A 12,550-nucleotide genomic window follows, 5' to 3' on the forward strand; every position below is an offset into this window, starting at 1 on the left:
GTGGCAAAATGGAATGCCATGATCAAACAGTTTCACATAATCTTCGAAACCAGGAAAGCGGAGAAATCACAAATCTTAGCAGACTTCTTGGCGGACCTACCTTGAATGACGAAGCAGAGAGATAGACGACATCCCAGGAATGGAGGAAGAAAAGCCGGAACCAGAAGACCTCTTGGAACCACAAAACTCACGAAGGTGGGAGATATTCGTAGATGGCTCCTCCAACGGAGAAGGTGCAGGTATAGGGATCGTAATAACAACCCCTACCGGAGACCGACTCATCTATGCATTCAGGTTAGAATTCGAACAATACACTAACAACATCACGGAATATGAAGTCATACACGGCCTACGCCTAGCACAAGGGCTTATCAGATGTTCGTTTGACTAGTGACTCGCAATTGGTCATTAGAAAATAGAGCTTAAATACCAAACTCTGGATCCATACTATCCTCGTACCTAAAGCTAGCACAGGATGCGTCAAAGATCAACAAGGTCACATTCAGACATGTCTGCCGAAAAGACAACAGACACGCAGATGCCTTAGCATTTATATCATCAATGCTGAGGGACAGAAACACTACCTCGGTCCAAATTGGAGAATTTATGAACCTTCGATAAAGGACTAACCTCCGCCACCGAGGAAACCTTAGACGTCCATACCAGGGCCATGAGGGAAGCAGAGAAAAAGAAAAAGAAGATGAAGGAATGGAAGAACCAATAACGAAGCCGACGAGTCTGACAAAGATCAACCATGTCAGACGAAGCAACGAGGACGAAGCTGAGGACGATTGGAGAATTCCAATTCACCAGTACCTTGACAAAGGTACCTTACCCGCAGACGTCAAAGAAGCCCGAAAACTCGAGTCAAAGGCAGCAATGTACAACCTACGAGACGGAATATTGTATAGAAGGTCATTTCTTGGACCTTTGATGCGGTGCCTCTCACAAGACGAAGGTAGAAGAATACTGCATGATATACACAGCGGAGAAGCTAGCAATCATAGCGGAAGAAGGTCTTTGGCAATCAAATCCAAAATGCAAGGATATTATTGGCTAAGCATGGACGAAGATGCAAAGAACGTAGCAAGGCGTTGCGAAAGATGCCAACGCTATGACAGGAAGATTAAAGCACCAGCAACGGAGCTTAACTCGGTCATCAGCCCATGGCCATTCGCCAAATGGGGAGTTGACATTGTTGGACCCTTGATAGAGGGGACATCAAAAATAAGATACCTTATCGTATCTACGGATTATTTCACCAAATGGGTGGAAGCAAGGGCTTTGGCAAGAATTAGAGACACATATGTCTTTAAATTTTTGTTCGAGCAAATCATTTGCAGGTTCGGGATACCAGCCGCCATAGTCTCTGACGATGGAAAACAGTTGGAAGGAAAGAACATAGACATGCTCTTTAACGCCTTCAACATTCAGAAAACAAGTTTACTCCAATATATCCTAAGAGCAATCGACAAGCGGAGGCCACTAATAAGACGATAGCAATGAACTTAAAAAAGAAGCTGGGGGCATACAAGAAAAGATGGTGTGAACAGCTGCACAATGTCCTATGGGTCTACCACACTACAAGAAGGGCAGCCACGGAGAAACTCCGTTCTTGCTAACCTACGGAGCCGAAGCAGTCATCCCAACGGAGATAATACTGCCAACGACAAAGACAGAGGCATGGGAAAAGAATCTGACAACAGATCTTATGCTGGAAAAGCTTGATGACCTTGAAGAAAGGCGAGAAGTAGCTTTACAAAGAATGGTGAACTACGAACGAAGGTTGGCTCGTGAATACAACAAACGGTTAATTCTTAGAAAATTTGTGGTTGAAGAATACGTACTACGTCAAATACCACCATATCAAAGGAAGAAAGAGTGGGGAAAGCTAGCTCCTACATGGGACGGACCCTACATTATACACGATATTGCCGGAAAGGGTTCATACTACCTAAGGAATCTCAAAGGAGAAGTATTGCAACACCCTTGGAATGCAATGTACCTAAAGAAGTATTACCCGTAAGAGAATGGTTATTACTCAGGAGAAGAAGGGAAGGGGCAATGGCCCACCATGTTCTATCCATGATCAAAGGTATTATCAACCTAACTAATCAATGAAAGAAACTTTTTGCTAAGAAAAAGTGCATGTTGACTAAATACAAATTAGCTTAGAATAAACACCCTCCGCCAGAATTGACGATGAGGTAAGGCACGGCATAACTGCGCATATGTCAATCTCGGATCCTAAGGGCAAATGAATCCCACTAAAAGGCAAATAGTAAGCAATATATCCCACAAAGAGAGATACCTTGTCGAAGTAAAGCATCCATCGCGCTGAACGCGTAGGGTTACAGGAAAATTATTACCCACATAGGAACCCTCGCCACCACGGTACCTTCTGGCCAAAGGATACTTACGTAGGATGATGAATGTTCCACCAAAGGTTAAAAACACCTTAGCACCTTGTGATAAATCGAATGTGCAAATAATTAGACACAAATATGTCTATATATAATAACAAAGGTACCATAATAGTACTACCAAAATAAAACTAACAAATCTCAAAAGTTGCAGATGACAAAGGTTCAGAAAGTAACGAAGCATTGTTTCAAGGAAAGGAGACAACAAAGGCCCCTCATCTGGGGGCATAATACAACAAAGGAGTTCAGTTGAAAATAAAGTCAACATAACATAATCATGGGTAAGGAAGACGAGGGAAGACAACACCCTCAGCTTGGAGCTCAGCCTCCGCAAAAGCATCATTAATGTAATCAATGGCAGAACGCTCGAGCTGCACTTTCATTTGAGAAGCTTGCGCCTCTATGTCCGAAGCCGATTTCTGATGGAGCTCCATGATCTGAGCGTTAAGCTGATCATTAGCTTACTGAAGTGCCTCGGCTTTAAACTTAGCAGCAACATCAAACTGGCGATATATTTCCAACTGATATATCTGACCCTCTTGGCATTTGCACCCACCAACTGCTCTTGAAACCTGCGGATACGAAGGGTATCAGCAGCGAGAAAAAACAGCTAAAGATGCAAAGAATTCTATGGAAAAAATAATTATCCTAAGCTACCTCCGGCATGGCTAAGGGACTCTTCTAAACAATGTTGAGCCTCAACAAGATCCACCTCAGTCGCGTCAAGGTCTTCCACGAGGGTATCCCTTTCCGTCCGAAGATCATCAACATCTATCCGGAGCGAAACATTCTTAGAGGATAAAGCTTGGTACACATTCTCTAACTCTTCAAACCTTTTTACTAAGGATGCATGAGACATGGAAGAAGGCACGGAGCTGGCATCAACAAGTTTTTTCTTAAGAGAACGGACCTCAGAAGTTAATACATTACGCTCCGCAGTAACCTTAGCTAAGGAAGCACAAGCATCTTCAAAATCGACATGATATTTCTTATGAATAATTTCTTGGGCTGAAAGACGTTTCTCGACTAAGGTAATATCTTCCTTTCTCTTTAAAATAAGACTCTCCTTCCAGCTAAAAGCTTCGTCACACTCCTTACGAAGCGAAGCCATCTGCTTCACTAAGCCTGCATTATGGGCGGACTCAAAGGGAAATTGGGCCTCATTATGAACAATTACGTTCATCAACATATCAGACTTCTTTTGATAATACCAGACGTCGGAGGTTAACTTGGCCACTTGATCTTGGAGACATCTAAGTTCACTAGAGCTGCCGGCTGGCAGATGAAGGTTGTCTTAGGACTATGCAACCATAAAGTAAAGAAAAAAGCTAAGGAGAAAAAGAAACGAACCTATGGATTTAGAGGACTCAGCAGCTAAGGCAGTATCAGCAGCTTTGCGACCATCCTCGGCAACCTTAGCAGCATTATTAGCTCTCTCAAGAGACAATAAACAAGCTTCCAGAGACCTCTGAGTTTTCCCCAGATCATCCTCCAATGAAGATATCTTAGCAGCAGAAGTAGCATCACCCGACGAAGGCTGCTGAGCAACATCAAGAGAATACTCTTGACGAGCACGTTCCAACAGGGCACTCAAATGAGTGCACTTAGACCTATAAACTTTGAATAAGGTATAACCAACATCGATCTGCTTGCAAAGCTGCAAACAAATGAGTATAAGGACGGACGAAGGATCAAATTAAGAAGAAAAACGATAAGGTAAGAATCACTTACTGAGAACGCTGAAAGACGAGGGAGAAAGTTGGCGTAGGTATCCATGAAATCCTCTATCTCCTGGATGCTACCCATACGGATCTCACCAAAGCTCTGACTGGAGCGGAGACAATCAGGGTCAAAGAAAAAGTCTTTGGCAGCACTATACTGGGCAGATAACACGTCCAGCTGCGAAGCTATCTCGAAAGAACTACCAAGATGATGATGATCAACTCCAACAGAAAAGAGACCCTTGGAATCTCGTAGGATATCCTCAAGAATAGCGTCATCAGAACTACCTAAGCTCAAGCTCTCCAGCAACCTACCTTGGCTAGATTCAGCGGCATCTCCCTCGTTTGTTTGAACACGAGCAAGGGGCACGAATGCTAAACCCTCACCACGACGAAGAGATGGCATGATGGATGAGCTAGGAACAGAAAGAGGATCTTGAGAGCCGCCCAAATCCATGTCACCGGCAGAAGGAAGATTACCCAGTACGGTCCAATCTGGTGACAAAGGTGGGGGTCCAACAACTTTGCTAATGGGGGCAATAGAGACAGACTGAGCACTCCCTAGTGAAGCAGGAGCAGCATTGAAGGAGAAGATAGTTAGTGAAATCACAACCTTCTTCTTCTGCTGCGAATCTGAGCTACCAACCCTCACCGTGGGGGTAACAACCTTAGAAACCAAACCACTTGATTGAAGGGAGGTAGCAGGAGACGAAGACAGACTTTTAGAAGCCACAACAGCAGTTCCAGCAGCGACGGAAGTAACGGGCAAATCCTTGCTAGGAGCAGAAAACGAAGGCATCTTCAAGGACAGCGTAGGTGCAGAGTCTTGAACACTAACGGACTCTACCAACTGAGCACCAAAACCAACAAGAAGGTTCTCACCCTCAACTGAGGTAGCTCGGACGGGACTAGGGTTATCTTTGGAAAAATCCTCCTCGATATCATCCAAATGAGGGCTGAGGCCAGTATCCTCGATATCCTCCATGTCTTCGTCACCTGGTACCTCACCGACATCCTTAGGATCATCATCCAAAACATTAAGATCAATGACGGTCTTCAACTTACCCTTTTTCAGGAAAGACTATAAAAAAACACATGCGTCAGCTAAGAATCAGGGGCAAGGTATTAAGGAACTTACAAGCACAAAGGTATGATAATGATCCTTACCTCCGCAAGCGTTTTAACCAAAGCCTTTCTCTTCCTAGTCCTTGTGGCCACAAAATTACCAGCAGAACCTGGAGCAGTCTCAGCAGAAGAAGCAGGGGCAGACTGCAAAAGAAAACTTTCAGAACAAAGGTATCAAAGCAGACAAAGATATCAAAGCGAACGAAGATATCAAAAACGAAGGTACCTCATGGGAAGGGGCAGGATTAAAAATCCAAGGCCGATACCTATCATACTTCTCGGGCAAAGAACGAGCTGAACGAGGAACTGAGGGATCCGCGGTGGTAAAACCATAAGCCCAAGGACCAACCACACGAAGAGGAGTACGAGCCCAACAATCATCGTGATCAAGACGAATGCGATCAGACTTTGGCAAAGACAGCCTAGCAGAATTGGGGATGGTAGTCAAACCAGTCTTATCAATCTCCTCCAGCAAGCGAAGGCTATTACCTTCCCTAATCTGCCTAGCAGTAACATGGATACGACGAGGACCAACACTCCAAGGAAGAAGATTACTCTTCTGAATAGCATCAGCATACGTAGCATTGAAGTTGGCAGGGGTATAATCCTCCCGCTTAGATCTCCCCTCAGCAAAGTGATCATAAGACTCCAGGGTTGTTTTTCCCTTGCTATGGTACCAGCTTTCGTGAAGGGCACGCCGACAATTACCAGTATATTGCATAACTCCTCTAACCTGAGTCTTGTTTGCCGGTTCATCCCTCGAAGACAAAACATCATAGTAGAAGGGATCCTTTCTACTAAACAAAGGGAGGAGCATACCTGCGGCCAATTGGCCAACGCTAATGAGGAGGTTATTCTCATCATAAGGAAAATCCCGGATGAGAGGCTCAGTGAGAACATCAGGTCCATTGACGAAGGAAATCTCGAATTTATGGAGGCGAAAATACTTGGTATTCTCAGCAATAGACAGATGAGCACAGCTGTCCTTGTCACGCAGTTGGAGCCTCTGAAGCTCATAGTGAGGAGGAGGAGGCGGAACGTCTTCAAAAACAACTTCTTCAACATCATGATACGCAACCCCCTCAGCAACCGTAGCCACCTCAGTACCAGCAGGCACCTCAGAGTCCTTAGGAGGAGGAGATGGTGTAGCATCAGGATGATCCATTCTCGGAGGGGGATCAGTCGACGAAGATATCTTCGGACCCTTACGCGTAGGTTTCTTTGGAAGCCTCATGATACCTAACACCATCAGGAAGAACATCTCCATCAACAATGGCAGAGGAAAATCACAGTTCATTCCAAAAGCAGAAAGGGGCAAAAACCGACATACTTTTGGGCATGGGTTTCACTAAACCAACCAAAGGAACGGTTTGAACACACCATAGGGCAAAAAATGAATATCATACATCACGAAAAGAAAAATTGCAGGAAAGGAACGATCATGGCAGAATTATCATCAAAAATCAAAATGGAGTGAAACCTAAGTTCCATTATAGCGCAAGTAATTAAAAGAGATCAAAAACTCTCACATGCAGATATTAATCGCAACATCAGTAATACCCTAATCAAAGAAGAAGACACATGGCACGATATGAAGATAATCAACACTAAAGAGACGAGCATCACTTACTTGCACGATCAACTGTGAAGCCAAAGCACTCGAAAGATCGAAGGAGAGAAAGAGCAGTTGACAGCGAAAGAATCTCAATGAAAGAGATGGAGGGCGACAGTTCGAAGAAGAATGAGAAAGGGAATTAATAAAAACTCCTTCTCTTTGTTTCCTTCTTATAGGCGGCTGGAGAATCCAAAAATTTGGATGTCCCGAAATTCAAGGGGAAGTTATTGCATGAAAGGACACGTGGGGACCACCCAATCGGTACGTGCAAAAATGGCGGCGTAACGGAAGTTTTCTTCCACTTCTACCAGACGTTAGAGTATGAAAGAAAAGGGGAAAACTGTGAATACCAATATTCTGTGGAGCACATGTCACGATCTTAGTGGCCGCACATATATTCAACTGTGTAGCCTTCGCTGAACTGAGAAGCCTAAGTAGCAAAGGATACCTCCGCAGATCTACTTTATCTCATCCCAAGAAACAAGGCCCAAACGGTCAAGATAAGAATGGTAAAATCCTAGTATACAAAGAGGCAGCTGGAGAGGGGACAGAGGTAGATGACGCATCTAATCAGCATTAAATGCTCAAATCTCTTATCTACACGCATGAATCAGGCACGTGGAGAGAGAAGGCGTGGCAGAACCCGCTTGTACTAAGGTTGGGTAGTTCCCGAAGGAACGTGGGCCAGCTGAGGTGGCGAAATACAACTGGAGAACGTACGTGGTGGAAGAAAGTACCATTGGTACGAAAGGTATATCAGCAGACGATGGACTCAGAGGCAGCAAAGATATACCTAGAGCAAGAGGGGCTATAAATTCCAAGCCTCACCAACAAACTAAGGGCATCCAATATCTAGGAGAGAAGATATAGTCTTAAGCTTATACCTCTTTAATGTTTAGAACTTAAGTATTTACTTCCACTTGAGTTCTCTCTATTACTTTGGGAAGCATTTAAGATCTTTGTAACCACCTCAAACTTAATACAAAACAATCACTCATTACCCCGTGGACGTAGACAAATGTCGAACCACGTAATCTCTTTTGTCGTGTGATAACTTAGAAGCTTTTACATTATATTTGTGTTATTCGTTATTATTACGATCTTAGATATCATTTATTACTTAGCATTATCAATTCAACAGAGGTATCAATACTGCTTAGTATCGGATCCTCAGAGTTGTATACATTACGTAGACTAAGGGAAAACGAGTAGTCACAGTTTGGCGCCCACCGTGTTTTTCTCACAAACATGAGTTTAGACACAGTTTTACATTTTACTTATACATCTTATGAAACGAAGGCATCTGTGTTCCAACAATTAATCTCACTCTCTAGTGATTCGCTCATCCATTATTTGTGTATGTTTTTTGAGTTCATAGTCTCTATTGAATCTCACTCTCTAGTGATACTCCAGTTGTATCAAATCCACTCTCTAGTTGCTGTGGTGATAGGCAAAACAATACAAGAAAGTTGAGAGACTCTAGTTGGGAACATATAGTCTCTCAAACTTTTAGGCGGAGGGTTCGTACCCTCATCATTTGTTTCCGTCATGTATAAAGGGTTAACTCTAACAAGACGATCAAACTGTTCTCTATCCTAACCACTTAGTAGATACTGCACAAGCAAACAAGATGCAGAAGTTTGTACATACTCACCTTAGATATCATTTACGATCTTAGATATCATTATCAGTTCAACAGAAGTTTGTGACTATTCGTTATTATTACGATCTTAGATATCATTTATTACTTAGCATTATCAGTTCAACAGAGGTATCAATACTGCTTAGTATCGGATCCTCAGAGTTGTATACATTACGTAGACTAAGGGAAAACGAGTAGTCACAGTTTGGCGCCCACCGTGTTTTTCTCACAAACATGAGTTTAGACACAGTTTTACATTTTACTTATACATCTTATGAAACGAAGGCATCTGTGTTCCAACGATTAATCTCACTCTCTAGTGATTCGCTCATCCATTATTTGTGTATGTTTTTTGAGTTCATAGTCTCTATTGAATCTCACTCTCTAGTGATACTCCAGTTGTATCAAATCCACTCTCTAGTTGTTGTGGTGATAGGCAAAACAATACAAGAAAGTTGAGAGACTCTAGTTGGGAACATATAGTCTCTCAAACTTTTAGGCGGAGGGTTCGTACCCTCATCATTTGTTTCCGTCATGTATAAAGGGTTAACTCTAACAAGACGATCAAACTGTTCTCTATCCTAACCACTTAGTAGATACTGCACAAGCAAACAAGATGCAGAAGTTTGTACAGACTCACCTTGCAAAAACTTAGCGAGCTTTTCTGCCGGTTTCCGAGAGAATAAAACTCAATAAGGTACCTAAACAAAATCAGAAAAACTACTTAAAAAGAACTAAAAGAAAATAAAAATAAAAATACACTATGTACAGAAACTATGACTAGAAAATTGATGATATCAATAAGAGAGTATTTTGCAACCACTCCCCGACAGCGGCGCCAAAAAATTGATGGGTCGGTAGACCGACTTTGTTTTACCGCAAGTGCACGGTGTCCAAATTGCACACAATAGCAAGCACGGTTCGTTCCCTCAAAGAGTGTGATAACTATTAATAATCAATATCAAGAACTAACTAATCAAGATGCAATATTTCAAAGATTGTTGTACTAAGAAAATAAGGTAACAAGTAGGATAAAGCAAATTTATAAGAAATTGTAATCAAGGATATAGAAGTATTAGGGCTACGGAATTCGTTGTAGGTTAGGTTTCACTTATGTCTCTCACAAAGGTCTCTAATTCACTCATGTACAATAGCAAACCTAACTATTGAAACACGGAAGATATTTTCAATTAAGAATTATAGACAAGAATTATCAAGAGGATATGTTTGTTCTCAACCTAAAGATAGAAATCCAAAGTACTAGGCATACATGGCATACATAGTCAAGGAATTACCATAAATCATATATCACCAAGGTTCCATATGGATATTGTTCAAGAATTCAACTATGAAATATACATGGCATAAGACATGAAAAACTCATTAAACAAACAATCCAATTTTGAGAAACACAAACATTACGATTAAACTTTTATTTTTGAAACCATTGTTTAAAACACAAGTAATATTAACCTACAAGTTCATCCTTCACCCTAAAAATAGATTTAGCTAGACATGATTTTCTTAAAATCCATTCAAAAATGATAAAGACGGTATTAAGCTAAGCATACGAAGAAAGCAAAATAGCAGAATAGCAAACCCTCGTTCTTCCCTGATCACCTGCGTCCCCTTGTATATGTGGTGCTTCCTATTTATGAGAGAAAAGCCCAATCCAACCACCAGAACGCGACTCCAAATGCAGGCCATCAGTAAATTCCAGCCACTGTCAACCACATCTTGGTCTCTGTCCATATAGGCTCCAACTTCACCTGTTTGTTTCCATTGCGACATTTTCTCAAGCACCAGACCCATGTCTATAGCACCAACTCCACTAACACTGGTTAGTACTTGATGCTCTCGCCGACTGCAGTCAATATACTTCACTGAAATGAACCTTCAAAATAATCGATCTCGTCTTTATTGCCATCGTGAGTTGTCTTCCCAAAACTGTAACAGCCACCAGTAACTGTCCATCGTGTTTCAGCTCAAGAACAAATCTCAATTTCATTTAACCTCAGGACACCCATTTAATCCAATCCAAGTTTCCCATACAACCACCATTTTGAGAATTGCATCTACTTCGAATCAACCAAAACACGACTCAATTTCCCTGTACTCTGAACTTCTCATCACCACTGTGTACTCAGACCAGCAAACACCAATTTCACCCATAACAAGACTCAATTTCAATTGATGCCAAAACCCCCAAAATCCGTTGCTTGATCTTCTCGTACAAAACCACGAATCGATGGCATCAACACTAATTTGAATCACCGAATATCATCAGTTCCTTCTCTTCATACTGGTAGAGGAAATCCATCACCACTACCAACTGCAATCAATTGAATCATCCATTAAAACACTTCACTCCTTCCCAATTTCGCACATCCAGTAACCCAATTTCAGTCGATGCCAGATGCCAAAATCCCTTTCTTTGTCTTGCTGTCATCTTCAATCACGTCTGCAAAACCACTTACTTCCATCACGAACAAAACCCATGGAACTTATCTCCAGTTCAGTTTACTTCTTCCATTAAATGATTGGTAGCACCAAGTTAATCTTCTGTTTGGATTCAATTTTAGTTCGCAAGAACAACTACCAATTAAGCCCAACCTTGAATAAGAAAACCCCCAAAATTTAGATTTGTCTAATCAGTACTTATAGCACCAACAACAGACATCACTTCATGGAAGATTTCTGGCTATACTCGATCCCCTTCCTGCAATTAATTAGTTCCACCAAAATTAGGTCAAAACCCATTTTCATTTCCATTTCCATTTTAGAACCTCACAGATCTGTTTTGCTGTTGCTCTGCTTCTCGAGTGAGAAATGAATGTTTCATTTCTTTGACAAAGACGAGAAGATGATGTTAAGAAAATGTGGTGCATAAGCAGCCACGACTTCTGTTCTTCTTAGACCCACTCGTGCCGCTCACATGCTTGACGGAACATAGACAATTCTTTGATTTGTGAATTGATATCTCTGACTATGAAATGGCAGCGCGGTGCATCCCATAAGTTCTTACTCCTTTGGCAACGCAAATCGCAAGTGCCAAATTAGCTCCTACGCCATTTATTTTCCGGGTGAACGAAATTTCTTGTATCTCCTGTAAAAGCTCTAAAATATAATTATTAGCGAACTATCAAGACCTAACTAGTATAAATATGGTTATAAAAGTGTCGCACTAGCGTGCTTATCAGGAGCACGTGTCACGATCTTAGTGGCCGCACATATATATTCAACTGTGTAGTCTTCGCTGAACTGAGAAGCCTAAGTAGCAAAGGATACCTCCGCAGATATAATTTATCTCATCCCAAGAAAGAAGGTCTAAACGGTCAAGATAAGAATGGTAAAAGCCTAGTATACAAAGAGGCAGCTGGCGAGGGGACAGAGGTAGATGACGCATCTAATCAGCATTAAATGCTCAAATCTCTTATCTACACGCATGAATCAAGGCACGTGGAGAGAGAAGGCGTGGCAGAACCCGATTGGCGGAAGCTGGCGGTGAACGAAGGTACAACTTGTACTAAGGTTGGGTAGTTCCCGAAGGAACGTGGACCAGCTGAGGTGGCGAAATACAACTGGAGAGGGTACGCGGTGGACGAAGGTACCATTCGTACGAAAGTTATATCAGCAGACGATGGACCCAGAGGCAGCAAAGATATACCTGGAGCAAGAGGGGATATAAATACCAAGCCTCACCAACAAACTAAGGGCATCCAATATCTAGGAGAGAAGATCTAGTCTTAAGCTTATACCTCTTTAATGTTTAGAACTTAAGTATTTACTTCCACTTGAGTTCTCTCTATTACTTTTGGAAGCATTTAAGATCTTTGTAACCATCTCAAACTTAATACAAAACAATCACTCATTACCCCGTGGACGTAGAAAAATGTCGAACCACGTAATCTCTTGTGTCTCATGATAACTTAGAAGCTTTTACATTATATTTGTGTTCTTCGTTATTATTGCGATCTTAGATATCATTTATTACTTAGCATTATCAGTTCAACAGAGGTATCAA

General features: G+C 41.9%; 1 protein-coding gene across 6 annotated transcripts; it reads right to left on the bottom strand.

Annotated features, from left to right (window-relative positions):
- Positions 1–2,538: 2,538 nt before the first annotated feature.
- On the bottom strand, positions 2,539–11,367 carry LOC113317588. 6 transcript variants are annotated; one of them, XM_026565750.1, is made up of 8 exons: positions 10,147–11,367; positions 9,167–9,227; positions 5,496–6,508; positions 5,312–5,413; positions 4,155–5,225; positions 3,774–4,080; positions 3,081–3,698; positions 2,539–2,995 (listed from the first exon to the last, which is right to left on the bottom strand). In XM_026565750.1, the coding sequence occupies exons 3-8, from the start codon at positions 6,501–6,503 to the stop codon at positions 2,922–2,924; spliced, it is 3,180 nt and encodes a 1,059-aa protein (XP_026421535.1). In that variant the 5' UTR covers positions 6,504–6,508; positions 9,167–9,227; positions 10,147–11,367; the 3' UTR covers positions 2,539–2,921. The 6 variants fall into 6 exon arrangements, with proteins under 6 accessions (XP_026421535.1, XP_026421536.1, XP_026421537.1 ...); XM_026565751.1 differs by lacking the exons at positions 9,167–9,227; positions 10,147–11,367 and adding an exon at positions 6,900–7,174; XM_026565752.1 differs by lacking the exons at positions 9,167–9,227; positions 10,147–11,367 and having other exon boundaries at positions 4,155–5,159; positions 5,496–7,174.
- Positions 11,368–12,550: the final 1,183 nt, after the last annotated feature.

The sequence above is a fragment of the Papaver somniferum genome, chromosome 10, assembly GCF_003573695.1.
Source record: "Papaver somniferum cultivar HN1 chromosome 10, ASM357369v1, whole genome shotgun sequence".
NCBI lineage: Eukaryota > Viridiplantae > Streptophyta > Magnoliopsida > Ranunculales > Papaveraceae > Papaver > Papaver somniferum.